Below are 22,898 nucleotides of genomic sequence, written 5' to 3'. Positions count from 1 at the left end.
TTCAGTTAATGTTATATTGGTGAGCTATGAGCATTGTGATTATGTTGCATGGTCCCAATTTATATCAGTTTACACTATTTAATGGGTTCATGTGTATTATTTTGCAAAGCCATTCACTTGGCCTTTTTTTTCAGTGTATGTAATCTTTCTTTGTTTAAAAAAATAAATAATCAGACATTTTACACATGCTTTGATAGGTCAAATACTTCTAACCTAGCCTTAACCCATGTCACACCCTGTAGGTTCCACGATGATGGACGCAAGAGCAAATTGCAGCAAAACAATACCTTTGCAACTTACAGAAACCACGATGAACACAGGCATGAAGATAATGTGTCGTAGCTAAGTTATCACATAGGTCTGGTTAAACCATCACATTATTGTTGTATATCACATTGACAACAGTGTAAAATGATGTTGGTAACTCACAAACTGCACAATATATTTCAATGTTTTGGGGTGTAATAATAATGCTAAGTGCATTTCTATGTGAAAAATGTGTTCCTTAATCCATGACAAAATGTTATTTACAACAGCTTATATCAGTAACTCAGGAAATGAAAGTACAAGCAACGCGGCGGCTAAAAAGATTTCTAATCCTGGATGATAGTGTGCCAGATGTGGCACCTGAGACCATCCTGGAGGACGAGGCTGTTGATGAGTTGGTAGTAGACTGTGCCGCATCTTTTGATGGCACATGGAAGAACCGGGGTCTGTCATCACACCATTGTGTGGTGACAGCCATTAGTGTAGATACAGGGGAAATTTTGGACATGGAGTATATCTCAAATTTATGTTCGTAAGTAACCATCACATTCCCTTATCAAGCATTTTCTATTTTAACAAGAAAAGTGTCAGGAAATTGTATTATTGTAGTCATGTACAATTTGATAACAAACATTGAATGTGTCTCTGTTACAGTATGAACCATGATTATTGTGCATCTCATGAGCAACATGTATACCTTCAATTTTGTTTTGTGGAACTTCATGCAGAGTGACTGCTTTCATTTAATCTGGCAAGCAAGTTTCCACAACCTCAACAAACACTATAAACACTCTTCACACTGATCATGAGTCAATGTAGTTGCTCACATGGATTTAATTTTTACATTTTGATTTGCTTCATATTGTTTTTCACACAGAGAATGTAGCAAACACAAAGAGGAAGAGCATAGCTCAAAAGAATATTTAGATTGGTTTGTAGGGCACTCAGATGTGTGCCCTAAGAACTTCGATGGATCTAGCCAGGCAATGGAGGCAGAAGGCATTTCTCGGTTGTTTAACAGGTTATTACCAATCATGAATTTATTTCTCAAGCACCATTTGGTTTGATTTTTCTGTATGATGTGTACAACATTTGTTTCTTCTTTTAATTTCAGTGATGTCAGTTTGGGGTCAAAATGTCTGTTGTACACTCTGCTGTTGTCAACTTGCAATGCACAAAGTGATTAACTTTTGTATTGATGGAATTTGATGGTACTCCGTCCTATATTTTATATTGTGTATTCACATAGACGTTAATTTGAAACTCATTTTACAGATCAGAAGACACTCTTGGACTGAGATACACAACTTATGTAGGGGATGGCGATTCGTCTTCATTTTCAAGAATTACACAGGAGCAGCCATATGGGCCAGATGTTACAACCGTTAAAGAGGAATGTGTCGGCCACATACAGAAGAGGATGGGATGCAGACTCAGAAAGCTTGTAGAGAAGAAAAAGGTATTAATAATTAAAGTTTGTATTTAACCTTTTCACTGGTCATCCATCAGAGGACAGTATATAGCTGGAGACCAGAGTCGTACTTCACAATGATTGCTGTGCATAGAGAAATCCTGTAGACGCCTGCTCCACAGCCATAGGATCATGTAGCAATAACTACCTATGGAGTATCATACAGTTTTATACAAGTGTAAAAGCTTATCATATGTGGTTTTTAAAACGTCATTAAATTTTGACAGGACACATCATAAAACAGATGTAAATAAGATAAAACCTCAATTTATTACATAAAGCGAGCTGATTTCATTGATTCCTTTTCTTTTGTGTGGTGAAAGGAGTGAAACTTGCTGACGGGAAGACATTGGACGGGAAGGGTCGTCTCCACCGTAAAAGAGTAGATGCGCTGCAAGCATTTTATGGCAAGGCTTTGAGGACCAACAAAGGGAATCCTGAAGCAGCGTCAGCAGAAACCATGGCTGGCCTGTATCACTATGCTGGGGACCACAGTTACTGCCCGACAAGAAATGACACCTGGTGCAATTTTAAGAAAGATGAGCTTAGTGGTACTAACAACTCTGAACCAGTTGATGATCCATTTACACCAGCCATGGTAGCAGTAATGAAGCCCATATATGATGTAAGGATATATATGTGATAGTGCAACTTTGTAGCTTCACCACAGCACCAAGCAACTAAATCAAATTTCCTTTTAATTTACACAAAACTATATAAAATCTAGGCATCTTCTGTAAGATCATTACAACATATCTCCCATTCATTTCAGCACAGCACTGAAGCAAAGTTATAAATAAGCTTTAAATGGAGTGAAAGTTTCAATATTCTGTTCCTCAATGGATGTGTGACTATTAACAGCACTAATAATCTTTTGCAGTATATACCAAGAAAGGATTGTATATCAAAAATATTTGACATGAGATGTATTCATCATAACCTTCAGTGCAGTTTATACCACTCATATCACCACAAATTACCTTCATCGCAACAAGTGAATGTTAATAATGTTGACAGTATTGATATTAAACATGAATCGCAAAGTGATCACACATTATGGACATTACTTAATAATGGAATGTGAAACTGTGTATTTTTCAACAGGACCTATCTGATGTTGACTTACTATCGCATTGCAGTCAGTGTCTGACACAGAACGCCAATGAGTCCTACAACAGCTTGCTCTGGAAAATGGCTCCAAAAGAGCAATACAGCTCTGCAACACAGATTCGGACAGCAATGTGCTTGTCAACTATTTCTTTTAATGTTGGTTGGCTAGATGCAGGTAAACGAGTTATGGCAGAGGTAGTAGGAAATGAGTGCATTACTTCTTCCCAGCTTACTTTAGCAAGTAAAGACAAACTCAGGATAAGAGCAGCTCAAGCCCAAGCATTACTGACAAATAAGAGAAAGCGTGTCTTGAAGCGTTTAGAGCGAACCGCTCACGCTTTCCGCCATTCGGACCATAGCCAATACTTGTCTGGTGGCTATCATGTTGGCTCTACATCTAAGCGACCACGCAAGATGCCAACATGCCGCACATGCGGGGCCCCAATGAAAGGTCATGGTAAGTCCTGTAATGCTTAAATTTCTGCTGCTCTTATCAATAGAAACCCACAAAGGCGAGAAAGTACCCATTTTGGCAAGAAGTGGCGAGTCTAGGCGAGAAAGGGTGAGGAAAGGCGAGGTAGTCTGTTAAAAAAAGGTGAGGAATGACAAGTTTAAGATAACTAAGTCTTGCTTAGATCCTGGTCAAGTTTGGCGAGAAAAGGCAGGAAATGGCAAGGAAAGGGGAGGTACATCCAGCACATCCAGACCTGCCACAGACATTTTATCCGGAATTGAAGTAGCACCCAATTAACACCATTGTTATCATGTTGACTCAATTGGTCATCTTCCTGGGCTTTCTGGTTGAGTGTAATAAATTGGTTATGACCAATTGAGTCAACATGATAACAATGGGTGTTAATTGCGTCGTATTCCAGACAAAATGTCTGTGGCAGGTGGTTGTACCTCGCCTTACCTGCTGGATAACTAACCTTGCCCATGATCTGAGCAAGACTTAATTTAGTTATCTTAACATCTCCATTCCTCACATTTTTAAATAGGCTTTCTTGCCTTTCCTGGTCCTTTCTCGCCTAGCCACACCATTTCTCCCCAAAAATGGGTAGTTTCTCGGCTTTGTGGGTTTCTGCTGATATTGTCTTTCACTTGCATTGAAATGTCCCATAATGTGTCTGCCAATTTTCCTGTCAGCACATTGAAAATCATGATGGTTTGCTTGTTAAGAAATCTGTAATTTATAGCACCATGATCATGTCAATTTTTAAAGCAAAGTCACCCCCGCTTATTCTCTTCTACACCTAGGATACTAAGTAACAACTCTTCCTCAGTTGCCATTGTTCGTAAGTCCTTCAAGGAAACAACAATTAAGACAAGTAAATTTAGATACAGAAGATGTCTACATAATTTTACACACCATTTATGAAATTGAGCAGGATGCAAAGGAGATCTCTCCCCAAAGCCTGTTATTGTCCAAATCCAAAAGGATGCTTCAGCAAATTATCAATTATGGGTTAATAACTGCGCATTAGTTGTTACGAGGGGATTGTGACAAATCTAAACATTTTGTTTTGGAACTCGGAATACCCTTAGGGGATGTGCCCCTCGGGATATTCCTCGGTTCCAAAGGCAAAATGTTAAATTTGTTACAATGCCCTTCGAATAACCCATGCACAGTTATTAGCCTCTTAATTATACAACAGAAAATGGGTCTACATTCATGCATGTAATCATTTTACCCAGAATAGCTTTGCTGTGATATGCTATTGGGAATCTTATCAAGTGTCACTTTTGATTTGGATAATAACAAACTTTCTGAATGCAGATTTCAGGTGTCATATTCAAGAAAACGTATCCTGTAACAAAAGGTATAGGATTTTTGTTGTAGTGCATGAACAACTTGTGAACATTGGCAGCTTATAAAACTGGGTGAATACTTTATATAGGTGTACTTGGAAAACTTGTGCATTGTATACATGCAGCAAATAAGGTCATTGACAGATTAAGTAGCCTAGGGTGAATGCTGCCGATCTTCCATGCCGATATGTTCACCTCCTGGTGAAGAATTTATGACTTGCGGAAATAACATCTTCCATTCCTAATGATAATTCAATGCAGACAGTTTACATCTGTAACATTTGACATTACTTCACATCTAACAAGAGAAATATATTTATGTTCATTCTGCATAATTCATTACAGCTACTTAATCTGCAGGTGATTTGAGCAGCTACATGATAGAGAAATATAGTTTTCAGATTTTATTTCAATCAATCCTAAGGTGAAAATCACCCCATCCCTTACACAAATTCAGTCCAAGAGTGTCTTCTGATCATTCTCCAACCTTGCAACAGAAGCAATCAAAGGTTATTTTCAAATGTTATAACATTTTATTTGCAAATTCTTACTTGCTTTTAGTTCATAATTCTTTCTTACTTTCATTCATTCATTCATTCATTAATTTACTCACTCATTCATTCACTTGCTATGTCATTCATTTACTACTTCTTCAATGAATGAAGATTTTTTTCTTTAGGTATTGACTGAACAAGTGAATGAAGGAATGGTTTTATGTATGAATGAATGAAAGTGTTGCAGAGCTGTATTGCTCTTTTGGAGCCATTTTCCATTTCAACTGAATTTGGGCCTATTCTGTATCACACCCAACTAATTATGTACATCCATACCAAAAGGATGCATTTGTAGGCTGCCACATGTGTCTCTTTTAACATAATAGCTAGGAATAAATACCAGACTCATCTAAAGTGGTGTTGACTTCAAATCATCCCTGAAATCACATGGTTTAGAATACAGAGAAAATCCTAAAAGCATGGGACTTGGGGATGATTTGAATTTATCTGCACTTTAGATGAGTCTGGTAATTTATTCCTAATTATTATAAAGAAATAAGATTCATGCAGCAGCTGACAAGTGCATAATTTTGATATGGATGTACACAATTATGTCCATCAAAATTAGACTATGAAATTAACCTTCGATTGCAAATGTGACCATCTGTACGTCAATGCAAACAGGGGCATAACCAGGAAATATTTTGTTTAGGGATTCTGCTGGAAGTGAGCCATTGCAACTCACAGCACCAAAATTAGGCCTTCTGATTATTCAGTGCACCCCCTCCTCTGGTTATGCCCCTAATAACAACTTGGTGTCTCCAGACAGGGCAGTGACTGTGGTCCCCAGCATAGGTATAGATGAGTCACAAAAGCAGCTGACGCTGCTTCAGGTTCCTTTGCCATAAAATCTTTGCAGCGCATCTACTCTGGTACAAAATATCCTATTATATATATACATATCATGTGAAGTACAATATTGTTGTACAACACTATACAATTGTTTAATATCCCCCCATGTTATATTTGGGACATGATGTGGCCGACACATTCCTCTTTAACGAATTCTGTTATTAAAGGTTGGAGAAATACTCTATCATGTATCTACTATAAGTCAGATTCATTGTAAGTCCAAATGCCTCCATTGCCTGGCTAGGTCCTTTAACAAAACACCAAAACTTAGACTTACTTGCATTGCTTTTAAATGTAAATAACAACAAAATAAAATTATATTGATATGTTATTATCATTATTTGCATTAAACAAACACTTAATTTAGTTCTATGCAATTCATTAATATTCTTTAAACCCCGGTTCTTCCATGTGCCATCAATTGAGGGCACCTCAAAGAGAAGCTACCAACTCATCAACAGCCTCGTCCTCCATGTCTCTGACTTACTGGCCCTTGCATTCTAGTTTTCCAAGTAGGAAGATGAGAGTGACTACTCCCTATTCCAGAACATTACAGCACTAAGTTTTTGAATTACAAAATATTATCCTCAGTAATGCTTTAGTTAGTCCTAACTGGCAATAAAAGTTAAAATTCACTATTTGGCCAAATTTATGAATGAAGGGCCAAAAACATGCATTTTTGGGGTGTTTTCACATCCTGTGACAATCAAGTCTAAAGACTTGTACAAAGTATAATTTAAAATGTAATGTTTTGGCTCTTTTTGCATGAAATTAGCAAAATAGTGCACTGTTTCTTTTATCTCCAGTTAGTACCAAATTGGCAGAACTCAATAATATTTGTTTAATCGTAAAAAATTAGCTTTGTATTTCTCTGGAATAGGGAGTAGCATTACCTTCGTTTATATCAGTTTCAAGTTATTATTATGTAAACATACAAGATGTGTATTAATAATTATATATAGAAGGTTAAGGGAAGAAGTAAATGCATGCAACCATCACAAAATACTGCTTATGTTGGCTTTCTGTTAACTAAGGTTTTTATACTACATACACTAGTATGTTGTGTGATTTTTTTGTAATGGACTATTTCAGTTGAAATCCATACTTGCAAATGATCTGTATATATTGTGTGTGCCTTGAGGGCAATTACTTTTTTCTTCTACCATGCCATACTTGGATACTCACATCAGCAACCACATTGCCTCAAAATGAATGTTTCCCATTACTATGTAAATATATAATTTTATATAATGGTAAAGTCAAAAGAACCTTTGTCTACATAACTTGGATTACTTGGATCAGATATCCAAACCTACTGATGTTGTACTTGCTATTAAAATGGCTATAACTCATTATACACCATTCTTATAACTAGCACTTTCCTGCCATTGATTGGATGAACATCAAAATCACATAATTATATAGAAACAAAGCATGGTCAATAAGGGTATCATGCGTTTATAAAATACAGAAATATTGATGTAATATCCTTCACCTTGCTTTTCTTATTTTGTAATATGTGATATTGATGTGCACTCCATCAACAGCAGGAAAGTACAATTATAGGAATGGTCTATAGCATATCTGGAAGTGTAAAAGCATCTTCCTTTTGATGCATAAGTTGAAGTTGTACTATCACGAGTATTCATCAGGTAGCCAGTACAACATCAGTAGCTGAGTACATCTGACGGTTGACAAATTAAAGTCTTCCATAAAATGGCGAGTAATAATCAAAGTGATGTGGACATGGTATATGTAATTAATGATTATTAGTAATTGCTATTTTCATTATTTGTTATTTTTGGGGGTACTACACCCCTGTGGTAAATTCGTGACTATTTTTGCATTTTTCTCACAAAATAATAACACAGTGGTAACAAAACTTATGTATATTATAGGGGCAAGAAATGCAATTACTACACTGAAATTTCAGTGACTCAAGACAAGCAGTTCAGTATATATGATAGGAAATAAGGTACATTCTAGCGGTACCTCTTTTCCTATCATAAATAACGAACCGCTTGTTTTGGGTCACTGAAATTCCAGTGTAGTAATTCGATTTCTTGCCCTATAATATACATAACTTTTGTTACCACTGTGTTATTAGTTTTTAGAAAAATGCAAAATAGACATAAATTTATCGAGGGTGTAGTACCCCTAAGTAATCATTCTATTTGTTCAGGGTTTCCACAGATGCACAACAAATCATCTGTCGCAACATATATAGTGGCGTAGAGTGATTGTTCAAAATATTTCCATTTCACATGTGATGTGACATAACTGTAGAGCTAGTGATATCTAAAGTTTTTCTTGAAGATACAGTTTAATAGTTGGAATCTTTAACGTCTATTTCAAATGGAATTGACTGAGAGGTAACAGTGGAGTCGACTCCAATATTTATAGTAACATCCTTCAAAAACGTTTTTCTCAGAAACATATTTTGTCCTTCATATACGGCATTCTGTGTTGGGACCACTGAAATGTGTCACAGTACTACACCCCTCGATAAATTTGTGTCTATTTTTGCATTTTTCTCAAAAAGTAATAACACAGTGGTAACAAAAGTTATGTATATATAGGGGCAAGGAATCCAATTACTACACTGGAATTTCAGACAAGCGGTTTGTTATTTATGATCAGAAATAAGGTACCGCTAGGATGTACCTCATTTCCTACCATATATACTGAACCGCTTGTCTTGAGTCAATGAAATTTCAGTGTAGTAATTGGATTCCTTTTATTTTTGAGAAAAATGCAAAAATAGTCACAAATTTACCACATGGGTGTAGTGCCCCCTTAATATTGTTCATGACTGTTTCTTTATGCAGGTTGTTCGATACAGGACACAACCTTGCTGAAGTAGATTGAAAATCCATGTACCAAACTATCCTCTATTACTTTATGACTTAGTATCACCCCATTTCATTACAGTGTATGACTGCAGGGTAGAGGTGTTTAGCAAGCACCATCACATAATGTAATGCGACAATAAAAATAATTATTATGAAGATATTTGAAAATGTATTACCGGTAATATGGTACTCTAAAGAAAACACACTGTAATGTACATGTATAAAAAACATAAACATAATTTTATTCACACTGATACCCAGAGCAGTATTACAATATACCATGAGTAGTTTTGTTGTACTCTACATGTAGGAGTTGTGTTAATTATGTGATTAGAAACTAAACACAGTCAAAGTAAAAAGGCTCCACTAGTTCCATCCCCATTTAATCAAAGTCTGATGAGTTTATGGCAAAATAATTCATATCATAATTTCATATACACTTTCCTTCGAAGGTTGACACCAAATTTGATATAAAAAGTTAAATCATCGGGAGCATAGGAACCGCTGTTTGGAAATTTGTGCAATTTGAAAAACATAGGTAACTGTATCATGTAGCGGAGCTAGCGTGAGTGCCAACAATTACGTCGCCTAAATAGGCCGGCAGGTTAAAGGTGTACCCATGCATGTCAAAATCCAAATCAAATACCACGCTCTTTCAATTGTGCACAGGCATGTGTACAATGATCCCTGTACGGGTTGCTTCAGGCCACATGATAAGGCTATACAATGCATTGGCTTTTGCGTGGTCAATTCGTAATTTGAAATTTTTCAAATTGCACGAATTTCCAAAGAACCGCTCCTATGGTCCCGATGATTAAACTTTTGATATCAAATTTGGTATCAACTTTCGAATGAAAGTGTATAGAAAACTATTATATAAATTATTTTGCCATAAACTCATCAGACTCTGATTAAATGGGGACGGAACTAGTGGAGACTTTTTGAATTTTGCTGGGTTTATTAAGTTGCAGTCCTTTCACCTCTTTTTTCAACCAAATCAAGGGTAACAACTCATGTATTGACATTTGAAAAGCAATAGAGGCCTTGCATGTGACGTATCATCCCGTAAATATGCCGGACTACTCAAATGCATTCAACAAAAGCATTATTGCAATCTACCGTGACAGTTCGTCTCACACACATAACCCTGCACTACGATCAAATAGGTTGATGACAACATTTGATTGAATGGACTGCACTGCATTACTTTTGTGCAGTCATTACTTTTTAGCATACCTGGACAAAATTTTGAAAGGAAATAATTTCAGGCTTTAACTTTGCAATTACAGCTTGTAAATGTAAAATCCAATAATAAATATCAGTAGGAAACCATCAATGAGTAGGCCTGAAGATAAATGTCATACAAATTTCATAAGGTAATAGTGTGTGCAAAATACAGAATATCTACCCTACATGGAAAAATTTGCATGGAAAATTAAATCTGGGACTTTTCTCAAAAAACGAGTTTCCGAAATGAGCAGTTGTTTAAAAAAACTCCTACTTTAGATTTTCTATGCCAATTTGTTTTCCGTGTGGAGATACTATGTATATTGCCAGCACTAGAGTATTTTCGTTTTGAAAATGTATACTTGTATGTGCTTAGCAGCATTACTTTTGATGAATTACTATGCAATTAACCATGTATACAGATTCCCATTTACAGTGACCCTGCATGCAGGGGTAGCATTAACCCCCGATCGGGGGTGAATGAGCCCCTAAATTGAACAAATATTAATTTTCACCCTCCATATATTGGGAATGTGCAAGCTCGGGGGTGAACTCTGATCCTCTACTTTTGGACCTTACTCCTTCCTACCCCTGACTACACTGCAAAATATTTATCACCCCGAGATTTAATTTTCACCCCATATATGTATTTGGATTTTCTGCAAGCTCGGGAGTGAAAAACACCCCCCCCCCCCCAACTTTCGGGCCTTAATGCTACCACTGCCTGCATGCCTGTCCCTTTATGGCAATTACCGTCATGTTATTTATCATTATCATTTTAGCATAGTCCATCGAAAGTTACGCTCATTTAATGTAAAGAATCCAAATTGGGCCATATCATGTATGTTTGCTATGGGATGATCAATAATTGTTACATTGCCTAGGCCTATTGGGCAATTTATATACATAGTCATACAGTTGAAATTTGATACAGTTGAACATGTTTCATTTAATCAGTTGTTACTTTGAAAGAAGAACTTCAATTAAGGATTGCTTATAGATTAGTGACATGATAGTTTCATAATAAAAACTCATTTTGTGTATCACATTTTAAACAGATGAAAACAATTATTTAGAAATTTGAACATTTTTAGGCGATACATGCTGTATTACAAGAAGTCATTGAAACAGTACATAACTCCTGTTATTGTTTATGAGTAAATGCAATAGGGTTCGCTTAAAAGTACAAACCATTTCTTATCAAACTTCATGAATGCATATTGTCTATCATTTTTGTGTCATTTGGTCAATTTCTATTCACTTTGGTATGCGATAACTTACAATTCAATACTTTGGATACTTTTCATGAAATGGATAATGACTGCATGACAGTACATGATAGACTTGGAACTTCCTGTGACGATGTGTGGTAATATGTGATGCGATCAAGCACAATCAGTCTCTTGTTTTGGAAATTCTTTAATACTCATATCTTTGGAACTGGTCATTGAATTTGATTGGAATTTTGCGCAAAATGCAGCTTTATAAATGCTTGTTACCTATAAGAAAGTTAAAATGTCAAATTTCAGAGTTGTGACTGATTTTCTTTGATCACATCATATATTTGCATTCAGTTGCCATTTCAATATGTTCATTATGATACTGAAGTTTTGATCTGAGTGCTGCGAATTATTAGATGAATGAAAGGCATTGAAAACAGTTTATCTCCATCAACACATTTTGATGACATATTGACAACCATTCGGTTATTCCATTTAAAATCCACACTACCCCTAAAGATTTAGCTAAAGTTTTCCACAGAGGGAGTATGAGTTTTGAATATAATCAACAATTGGGTAAATTCCATAAATTTGTAATACCCACTCCAGTTGTGGAAGATATAGCCAGAATACAGGGAAGTATGAGTTTGCAAATGATTAAGCCTGACAAGTTAAATTTGAAAACATTCTGCCCCTATGATATTTCAAAAATGTTCTATATGGGTAACATGAATTTCAAGTGGAATAGCCCAATAGTCCGATGGCAAAGCAATCACCCTTTTCGTAATTGACCACTTTGCTGCCATTGGCGGCATTTGGCTATGCTAACTGGCGGTGCTGACTCCAATTAGGACGGAGTTCGTGAAGCAGAAAATGTACATGTAAGTTACATACTAAAGGCTAAAGATGTACATGTAAGTTACATACAAATTACATAAGTAACTATAAGGACTATCTAGGTGACACTTGGTATGTGTAGTACAAGGAAAATTGTATGTGTAGCGTTTTGCTCATTTTAATCTGCATAAGTAATTAAAGGCTATTAGAGTTCATTTAATTATTTTCAAGAAATTAACCCTAATTAATTATACACATTAAAATTGGGGACATGCTAAACACAATATACTTTTATTGTACTTGTACTACACATGTACCCAGTCTCATTTGAAATCTGTAGCCTCGCTTTCAGTTTTCCGCTTCGCTAACTACAGCCTAATTATAGGCAACGACAACAAAGTGGTCAATTACGAAAAAGGTGTACAGGCTGTTTTTGCTAATTAAAATTGTAGTCTTTGTTGTTAGAATTCTATGGGTGTTGCAAAAACATATTTTCAGGGGATGTCAATTGTAAACCAATTTCAGATATCCAAGGTGAAAGTTTTACAAGGGTGAAAATTAAAAGATGGTCACATTTTGTTAAAGCCTATGCTGAATTGAAAACTAAAAACTTAAAACCATCTGCACATGAAGCAATGGCTTGCAGCCCGGCCCTGATTTGGTAAAATGATCTAACTTGAAATGAAAATCGCTGTTTCGAGAAAAAGAGCTTTAAAGTTTGAACACTTGACGTTTTTCTTTTTTGAATAAAATAAATTATTTAACAGATCTAATGTCTTAGAAAACATAAAAATCTCATTATTTGGTGGCATGGTGGTGATTTTAGGATGTCACCAATGGAAAGAGCACCCTCACATTACCCATGATATGGATTTATCTCAAAATGTCCAAATTTCAAGTTAGATCGTTTTACCAAATCAGGGCCGGGCTGCCGGACTACATGTTTAAAAAAGTACTTTATTATTATTATGATACCAATTACTGAAATATTATGTTGTGTATTGAAAAAATGTGTTCACTGTAATATGTGTGTAAATAAAACCAAATACATTTTACAATAAACTGTGGTCCAGTAAATGTTTTTTGGCTGTCATATCTCTTTCCACTTTTGACTTACTTCGATAAATCATATATGTGTACGTCCATATCAAAATGATGCACTTATCAGGTGGTACATGTGTCTCATTTCACATAATAGTTAGGAATAAATACCAGACTCATCTCCGAAATGGAGGTCACTTCAAATCATCCCCAAGTTACATGGTTTAGGAATGTTCTCTGTATTCTTAAACCATGTGATTTGGGATGATTTGAAATGACCTCCATTCCGGAGATGAGTCTGGTATTTATTCCTAACTATTATGTGAAATGAGACACATGTACCAGCCTTGATGTAGCAGTTTTGATATGGACGTACACACCAGGACATGTATATAAAATTAAATCATACAGAAATTATGACATAAGTGTATGAAGATAAATTCACTGAAATGGAAGAAACAACTGCCAGGTCACAAATTAAATATGTTAAAATCAGGGTATAATGGGCCCAACAACGACCTGGCAGAATAAAGGAAACGAAATGGGGAGGGCACCTTCACGAATCTCCCCCACAATGTTCAAATGAAACATAGCCCTAATTAAATCCAAAATAATAGCTGGAAATCCAAAGTAATCGTTCACGTCTCCCACGTGTGCATCCTAGAGATAAAAGAGAAAAACATATGTCGTTAAGCATTAAGGTACTTTTTGATGTAACTGAATAATTGGCAAGAAGGAAAAATGCCAGTGTTAATAAATATGAAGTTATATGTGACTATCCACCACAACTGAGCCCGGATGTCGCCAGTGCCACTATTGAGATATGCTCCATTGATGTTAACAATAAACAATAGGAAACAAAGGATTGATTGACTGTTTTATTGATTTTTCACTACTTAAATGTCAAGTACTACAGACATGATATACATCATTTTAAAGCTAATTTCAAGCAGAATATTTTGGTTGAATATCCCAAAAATGATGATTGGCGACTTCAGGGCTCAGTTGTGCTGGATGGTCACACATTGATTGTGGCTACTGACAAACTCCCAAAACATTCTTCAGTCAAATGTGTCATGTTAACATTATGTTTGTATTTGAATAGAGATTATATGTTAGCACACAATATCTTGACAAACATATACAAACTGTGATAATTGTTGGTGATTTGTTAGCTTCACTGATTGACGAAATCACTGAAATCACTGCCCCTAAGACTTTAAGAGGCTTCAGACAAAGAAAGACAAGTTGCCAACAAAAACAGATTCAATTATTGAAAAGATTGTAGTGATTTATTTTTCAACACATGTGACAGTGATGTGAAAATGTGCTACACCAATTAAAAACAGCAATTGAAGGATGAAGCAAGATTAAAGCAAAGATGATGAAAGAAAGTACCTAAAAAAGAAAGAGTTGGTCCTGAGGTGCAGAGTATGCTGAATTCAATGTCGGAGTGAATTAATACTTCACTTTATGGGAGATGGGGTTCTGAAGCTTCTAGCGATATTAATATTTATAGTGCTGATTTCATACACATATTTGTGTATGACGCAGAATTGCTTGGGGTCATGTAAGTAATACATGTTAGTGGACACCCTACATCCCACACTTTCAGTGCATGACGTTACAGTGGTATGTTGTGCAATGTGCCTCTGTGGTTGGAAGTCATTGATTAATTACTTCATATAACCTGCCTTTAGTTTGTGGGCCCAGTTACAATATTGGGCCCATCTTATTTGACGATGGGACCGCCCCATCATGCGGTGCCTTTCTGTTTGGTTCACTAGATCCTGAAGCCATGCATTTATTTGCATTTGGTTGTATCTGAACAATAAAGAAATACACTTTTGATGACTATTGCAACGGGCTGTATTTAAGGGGGTACTACACCCCTGGCCAATTTTGTGCCTATTTTTGCATTTTTTTCAAAAATTATAGCGCATTGGTGACAAGTAAGATATGTATATTATAGGGGCAAGGACTACAACTACTGCACTGAAAATTCAGCAACTCAAGGGAAGTAGTTATTGATTTATTGATCAAATATTGGTTTTCCCTCATTTTTTACTGTAACTCCAAAACTGTTGTCTGTGCTGAAATAAAATTTCAAGTGCAGTAGTTGTAGTCCTTGCCCCTATTTATACATATCTTACTTGTCACCAATGCGCTATAATTTTTGAGAAAAATTCAAAAATAGGCACAAAATTGGCCAGGGGTGTAGTACCCCCTTAATGAACACACATGTATAAACATGAAGAAAATGATCCATTATGAATTTAGAATGACAATCATACATGGAGTCCTCAGAAGCTCAGATATGCTACCAGATTGTAGAATATTGCATTGCTTATATCTTACTTAAAATGACATTTCGTGATCCACACCTGGCCCACTTTTCTCAACCAAAAAAAACCAAAAAAGATTTTTATACCATGGAATTAAGCTCAGGCTACATAATGTTTATGTACACAAAATTACTTACAAATTAATTTCATTACCAAAAATATCGTCAAATTTGAATTACGTTCTGATACACCAGAACGAAATTACAACAACTTGTCTATGGACATGATGGAGCAGTGTAATACACATAATCATGCATAACTATCAAAAGCAAAATCAGAATCATTTTGGAATTTGTTTGTGGATATGCACGGAAAAATTAATTTCATACAAAGAGGATGCTAGGAGAACAAAATACTTCTTTAAAATATATCAAATATAATTGACTTATCTGTAGTAGGAAGACTGCTTTGTTGCCCCACCCCCCTCACCCCCATTCTATCATCACGCACTATCTCAAACTCAGGTCCCGTATCGTATGCGTATGTGGAATACACATTGTCATTGTTAAGCTTAAGCTTAAACATTTGTATAGGGGTTTCAATGTTGGAAAAATAGAAAGGAGGATACGTGTGTATCTCTTCCCCCATAAACTTACCCTATTTCTCGCATGGCCTCTATAAAAATCTGCCTTTTGACCTGGATATTTTGCCGCCTGGCATTTCTTCGGCCTGCATTTACCGCAGCCATGATGTGTGACGTGTAAACTTCGATCCCGGTACAAACATTCGGGAATCGCCAATTCTGATTGGTCCAAAAGCAGGGGGTGTGTCTGGGGTGTGTTTGACCCCATTATCATGATTATGATAATATATGCTGTCAATCATTTGCGTGTCTGTCAATCAATTTCTCTAGCGACAGTTGCCGAGCGATGATAAACAAACGCATGTCATTTTTAACAACAGAGGGGGGGTGCCTCATGACCGGGATTTATAGATTTGGCCCAAAAAAGATACTTTGAGGTATTACTATGTTGTTGTTCTTACTGTACATTATGAATACACATGTCTTCTTGTCAAAAAGGCGACAATTTGTTTTTCACCCCTGACCAGCCTGCCATTCCAAACCCACCCCTTAAGTTGGCTTTAGGCTTTTATCGTAATTGCAGGCCTACTTTTTACACTTCCCCCTTCCTTTTCATCATTAAAGGTACCTTGATGAAAACCAGTATGGTGAAACTTAGTGGGGCATAAATTTATTATTTATTATTTGTATATCTTTGATGTTGAAAATGGTTATCATTATATCATTTTGATTTACGATTTGTTTTCCTTCACATAAAGACCCATGCAGCCTGCAGCATCATTCCAACATCCAGGTCCAGGCCAGTCGTGTAAATCATGGCCGTATATATACGGAATTTAAGCAGTTGCGTACATTTCTTTTTTGACATAGGGGCGGGGGAATGGGGTTGAAAAAAAACCTGATGAAATGTGGTGCAAAAGTGGATTAATTACGCACGATTTTCGCAAATGTTGGTACTTTTGGGAATAAAATGGGCAAATATATGGTTAATTTGGTCAGAAACCCACATACAGGCGCAAGCGTCAACATTCGGGGGATGAATGTATGGACCATGCCCTCTGGCAAAATATTTGCCCCAATCCCCGGGAGCTATACGCCTATGAATTTAAGCTAAATTTTGATGTAATGTATCTTGGGTCAAATCCCTAACATGGAAAATTTACTCACATCGGTATAGCTTTATAAATGTAAAGATTGTTCCTACAAGAATCAGGTTTTTTTTTTTATGTCACTTCATTTTAAATTTACACCCCAACTATGAAACATGATTGATGAAATTATAACACACGCAATGAACAACCGAGTAGCCTTCAACATAGGGTGTGTTAATTTCAAACAGAACAGTCTATATAAATACGCATCAAATATTCGTATTATATACGGGATTATATACTCAGAAACTCGAATAATATAATTAGACAATCTGAGGTTTGGATGTTTGGCTCAGCACAATTCTCATGTCCAGAGGGACAGAGTCAATATTTTTGTCAGACGAAAGGAGGGTGGAAGTAAAAGACGGGTAGATATGCAATATTTTGGCATACCATTTTTCCTATTTACACGGAGTACATAATTATATATAATTAATGAACAGCCTCTAACAGGAAACAGGATACTACTTACCCTTAACATAATTTCTTCCAATGTAAGTCACAAATGGGCAAGGGATTACCGTCCACGATTCTTTGTCGAATTTGACATTAAAGAAGATAGGATAGTTGAGGAGGTTGTTGCACAGTTTTTCTAATTCTTCTTCGTTGCTTACTCTAAGTACACTGAAATATAATACATAAAATTCCTGTAGTTTGTACACTCTTAAAACGTTGAACAACTTTACTATTGGGTAAAATATCTTGTGGTAAATTAAATGGAATGTCTGTTTGCTAATACCGTAAAACCTCGTCTACAAGCATATAGAGTGCTTCTGATGAAAGCTAATTTTTTCCGGGCGCCATTATGGAGTTTGAGCAAATAAATAACAGATCCAATCATATACAAACAAGTATTATTGTAAGACCAATCTATTGTATTGATATATTTACGCTTGTTTCGTATTAATTAAGCTTTTATCAGAAACACTATATATGCTTGTAGACGAGGCTTTACGGTAGGTATTAACACTGTCGAGTTGTACATAGTTGAAACAGCGTTAGATTAAGTTGAACGTTTTTAAACTTTATCTAACGTTGTTAAAAATGCTGTATACTATTCTTCTAATTGGCACGTGTTAGTCGGAGATGGGGTAAACACTCTCTTTACACCGATAATCATCAAAACAAATAAAACATCAAATTGCATTGATATGGATTCCACCAGGAAAAGATATCTTGTAGTTTGATTTATATAACTCATACAAAATATTCTCGTCATTTGCTTGGTGGTCAATTAATTTTGATCATTTTTGCTGTTAGTAGTGTCGGCTGCAAAAAGACTCATGTACTCCGTTCGACTGCAATAGTCAATTTTCCATTGCACTCACTTGGAGCTACCATGTCAACGCTGACAATGCGAGCGAAAAACGTGAGATGAACACCTCAACTCACCAATATAATAGAAGTGCATGGCACACAAATGGAACCGTATGGACATAATGGTAGTGCAAATTAGGGTTTCGAATATTCTAGCAACTCTTTACGTATGCCAATGAAGATTTTATATAATTAAAAGCAGTATTTTTGTTCCCCTTATATTAAATTACCTTTCATTATTTCCGGTGGTGTAGCAAAAATTCGACTTTTCTGGGTCTGGAGCATATGAATCATTCTGAGTGCGATGGAAAAATAGTTGTGGCGGGTTAGCTCTAAAGTCGTTCAAGGGTGCTATGGTAATTGGTGGTAATGCCGTACCTGTTGGGGATTGTTTAGTAGCCATAATGTTGTAAACCTCAGGGTTACCTCTTACTAAAGAGAAGCAGCAAAACCTGCGTTAAGAGAATAATCGTTAATCAGAGGGTTTGTTTGGTAGCCATAATGTTGTAAACCAGGGGCTTGGCCAGCTTTCTTGGTCATGGGTGGCAAAATAAAATTTCGGGGGCACAAAACAAAAAAAAAATTGCAGTTGCATCATATAATTTATACAGCGGTTTTGTTTTTTAGAGAGACTGTACATGTATTCGAGCTCCCCAAAAGGCTAAATTGGGACAATGTGCGCAAAAATTGTGTATTTTACACTATTTTCGCCCATCATCGAGATGAAAGGACTTTATTGTGACAATATGAGCGCTCACAAAATTGTATTTTACACTAATTTGCCCTATGATCGGAGTGAATTGTATGTTTTCATCGGTGCCTGTATGTCAAAACGTTTTTAGATTGTTTTACCCCCTCCTAACTGATAATTAATAATAATCAGAATCTCGTTTCTACGCAACTTAAAACCTATGGGACTGATTAATTATACGGTGACATGAAAGTAGACCGCCTACCACATCGGACAGACTTCGTTAAAAGCGTCTCTGAAGTAAGACTAAATCAGATTTGATAGAACATCAATTAACTACCGCCCGCAGTGATAGATATCCGATAATAATTATACATGTACTTAAAATAGACCATTATATACTTATGGTTATATACCCTGCTGTTCTCCCAGCACAGAAGTGTTATGATGACAGACCAGTTCTGCTCCAGTTTTTAATCCCTTTATTTTTGAAACAATGGATAAACTAAAACTAAATATTTGAAACGACTGACTGTCACGATAAACCCAATGTGTATACTCTGTCACAAATATATCGTATGCCACTGTCACGATAGGCCTTACGCTATCACACATCCACGTGACGATAGACCCATTATGCATAATATCACTCTCACGATAGGCCCTAAGTGTATAGTATACAAATATGGTGAAATATGGACTGGAACAGTTCATATTTCAAAACAAACCCGAAAACTGATGAATTTCTACAGAACCCGAACACAAGTCTGAAGGGTGTAATGAAAATGGCAACCCGCGATGGGGGGGGTAGGTCATACAAAATTCACATGGAGATAGGAGGGACAGAAGATTAAAATCCCCTATAATAACACGCTAATTTTTCTAGGTTTGGACCGTGGATTTTCATGAACCTCAAGCGTGCGTCTCCTAATACGGACTAACCTAGGTAAACAAACACACAGACAGACAAAATGGTTTTCATAATCATGGAATCCATATAAATTGAAATTGCAGGCTATCACGGGAGCAAATTCTTAAAATTCACCTCATTTACCAATTGGGGATTTGGGCTACCAAATCGCTAGTCGGGCAATCTTCATGATCTTTGCTTTTCAATGGAAAATTGCCCTGGATGACAACAATGAAAATATCGACTATTTCTGCTGGTTGCGCACGAGATAAAAGCACCGAGTTTGACATTTTCAGAGCATGAAGGGAAAAGGGTAAAATAAAACGGAAATTCTGACAAAACTATAATATATAGACCCACACGATGTGCTTTACAGAGGTGGGAAATATCTTTCTTTAGCAAACTATATTAGTTTGAGACGCTAAAAATCAATTCCGTAAAAAGCTCGCAGGCGAACTCAAGGCCTATAAAAATCAAAAATATCACACTAAAAGATACAATTTGATGCTTAATTTTAACACCAGGATTTAAAAAATTTTATATCCAAGCACCAAGTTTTAACTGACATTACTGAAGAAAAAAAATATTGCTTTATATTTGACCGAGAAAATTAATTTCATAGCAAAAAGGTGTATCTCTGAATTGTGCTGATTTTAACATGTATCGATCGACTTTTAGCGCGACTAAGCATTTCTAAAGAATCGGTTGTCCAGGTAGGTGACTGTAGAGACCATAAGCGTGAAGTTGCGTACTACTGGAATAATTTTGTTTCAAATAAAAAAGGAAAGCATCTAGTTTTAGATTCCACCGGAAGCTAAGTGGGTACCCTTGAGCAATTAAGGGGATTAAAATTTTAAAATGCTTTAATATGATAAAATCTGACATGCAGTTCCTTTTGTCCCAAGGAATATAAGGGTCGACGGTCGTATATTTCCAAGATGCCCAGTATATGAGATATATGCCAAAATAGGTCAAAGGGTATTAAAACAATATAAATGAGTTAAACTGAATAAATTATTCGTACCCACTAATTGTATACAAAATACAGGGTTCAAAAGAAATCCCCTCCCCCCCCCCAAAAAAACAAATACACAGAATTTCTTTGCATAACTTGATATACATTTCGCTCACGATTTGAAAAATCTAAAAACCTGCGAATAAAGGAATGATTTCCTACCCGCCCAAAGGTTGAAATTTAATTTTAGTTTCCAGTTCTGTCGACTAATCCCCAAACTCAGAGCTATTTTGAAATTTCAACCCTGTTGTATGAAGTTTGACTCCTTTGACCGCTAAGGACACCTTTAAAATTTCTTTAACATAGCTTATCGTTTTCTACTTACGTGTTCTGATATGCAGACGTCGATTTTTTCGAGGTTAGTCAGGCCCTTTCTTCCAACTAAACTAGAAAGCTCTTCCATGATTTTTTGTGACGTTTTTACAAGCTCATGCACTCAGAAAACTAGTCACTCATTGGATCACCCAGTCATTTAATTAGGCATTAGAAACGATCGAATTTGGTGAGTAAAATTGTGAGCTACACCTTTCCATCAAATGAAAAGCAATAATTTTTTATTTGTTCAGTAGATTCGGGACGCCGACTTACAAAGTCGGACCCCGAGATATTTTTTTTTCTTTCATGTCACTTCGGTGGATCCGTAGGATATCAGAAGGAAAACCACAATGCTTGATACAATGGGTTTTTTTTTTTTTTTTTTTTTCATTTAGCATTTGTTAAACTTCAAATATGTGTACTTTCATTCTGGACAAAATTAAGTCCACTTTTCTAGCACATTTTAAAGAAAATTCATATTGTGTGAAATATATTGAATTTACAAATCATCCATGCAGTAAAGGTTAGGCTATATGATTAGGGTTAGGATTAGGGATAGGGTATGATACAGTTAGGATATGTTAGGCATGTTAGGGTTAGGGCTAGGATAAGGGTTAGATCTGGGTTATGATCAGGGTTAGGGTTATGGCACAGGTGTAGGGTTTAGGGTTAGGGTATGGGAGGACTGGAGTCTGTAATTACCTCAGACAAAATAAAGTTGTTGTTTGTTTTTACAAGAAGCAAATGCATAATGTGTTTTGCAATATATATTTTTTTGTCAAGAATGCTGTTATGTATAGTTGAAGATAGACATTTTGGCTCATGCCCCACGCTCATGCAAATCAAAGTATGAGCAAGTTCTGACTTAAATGTTTTGACTTTTCATATGTTTTCAATTTTTATCCATGTTATCAATGCTATGGCTAATATGTAGCTGTCAATTCCCAGCCCCTAGCCAGGTTACCAGTGGGGGAGGGGGGTCATGACTGGGACTTATGACAGGGTTTAATTTTGAAAATGTTAAAACTCCCCCGGCTAACTCTCGGCCAATTCCCCTACCGACAGGGCAGTATTTGTGTTTAAAACTCCGGCCAATAGTCTCAAACCAAGCTAACCAGGCAATTGAGTACTGAAACCCCAGGGAAAAAATGCGTGCCCATGCCCGTCTGTTATCAACTGCCCGGTCAGTCCCGGGTGCGATTATTTTTTTTCGTACATCATAATTATTTGTAACGCATACGTTTAAAATCATTTTTTTTCAATGAGTTTTGCTTTATTCCGTGTTTGATTATGAAAAACGGAAAAAGTCAAAATTTACAAATTGTATGATGTACGAAAAAAAAGTGTTTAATATAAAAACTGGTAGTTTTGTATGGAAAAGTTTGTATTTT

The 22,898-nt window shown here is 36.1% G+C and overlaps 2 protein-coding genes across 2 annotated transcripts in view; one reads left to right on the top strand and one right to left on the bottom strand.

Moving 5' to 3' along the window:
• LOC140150644 (uncharacterized) overlaps nt 1-19,023 on the bottom strand; it is a 59,497-nt gene extending 40,474 nt beyond the window's left edge. Inside the window, exons 1-2 of the mRNA XM_072172706.1 lie at nt 18,807-19,023; nt 17,732-17,883 (exon numbers count right to left, since the gene is read on the bottom strand). Coding sequence (XP_072028807.1) covers nt 17,732-17,883; nt 18,807-18,979 — 325 coding nt within the window. The 5' untranslated portion in view covers nt 18,980-19,023. The remainder of the gene's footprint in view (nt 1-17,731; nt 17,884-18,806) is intronic.
• Nucleotides 486-5,010, top strand: LOC140149536 (uncharacterized). Its single transcript, XM_072171615.1, has 5 exons — nt 486-799; nt 1,543-1,745; nt 2,065-2,363; nt 2,843-3,305; nt 5,003-5,010. The coding sequence occupies exons 1-5, from the start codon at nt 513-515 to the stop codon at nt 5,008-5,010; spliced, it is 1,260 nt and encodes a 419-aa protein (XP_072027716.1). The 5' UTR covers nt 486-512.
• Nucleotides 19,024-22,898: the final 3,875 nt, after the last annotated feature.

Source organism: Amphiura filiformis, chromosome 4, assembly GCF_039555335.1.
Source record: "Amphiura filiformis chromosome 4, Afil_fr2py, whole genome shotgun sequence".
NCBI classification, from domain to species: Eukaryota; Metazoa; Echinodermata; class Ophiuroidea; order Amphilepidida; family Amphiuridae; genus Amphiura; species Amphiura filiformis.
This window is presented reverse-complemented; position numbering and strand designations above follow the sequence as displayed.

What these genes read in the sequence shown, in the direction of transcription:
- LOC140149536 (XM_072171615.1), top strand. Translation starts at nt 513, where the DNA reads ATGACAAAATGTTATTTACAACAGCTTATATCAGTAACTCAGGAAATG. An exon ending in GGTATTAATAATTAAAGTTT is followed by an intron (nt 1,746 to 2,064) that starts GTATTTAACCTT and finishes TGGTGAAAGGAG; the next exon opens with TGAAACTTGCTGACGGGAAG. An exon ending in TAATGAAGCCCATATATGAT is followed by an intron (nt 2,364 to 2,842) that starts GTAAGGATATAT and finishes ATTTTTCAACAG; the next exon opens with GACCTATCTGATGTTGACTT.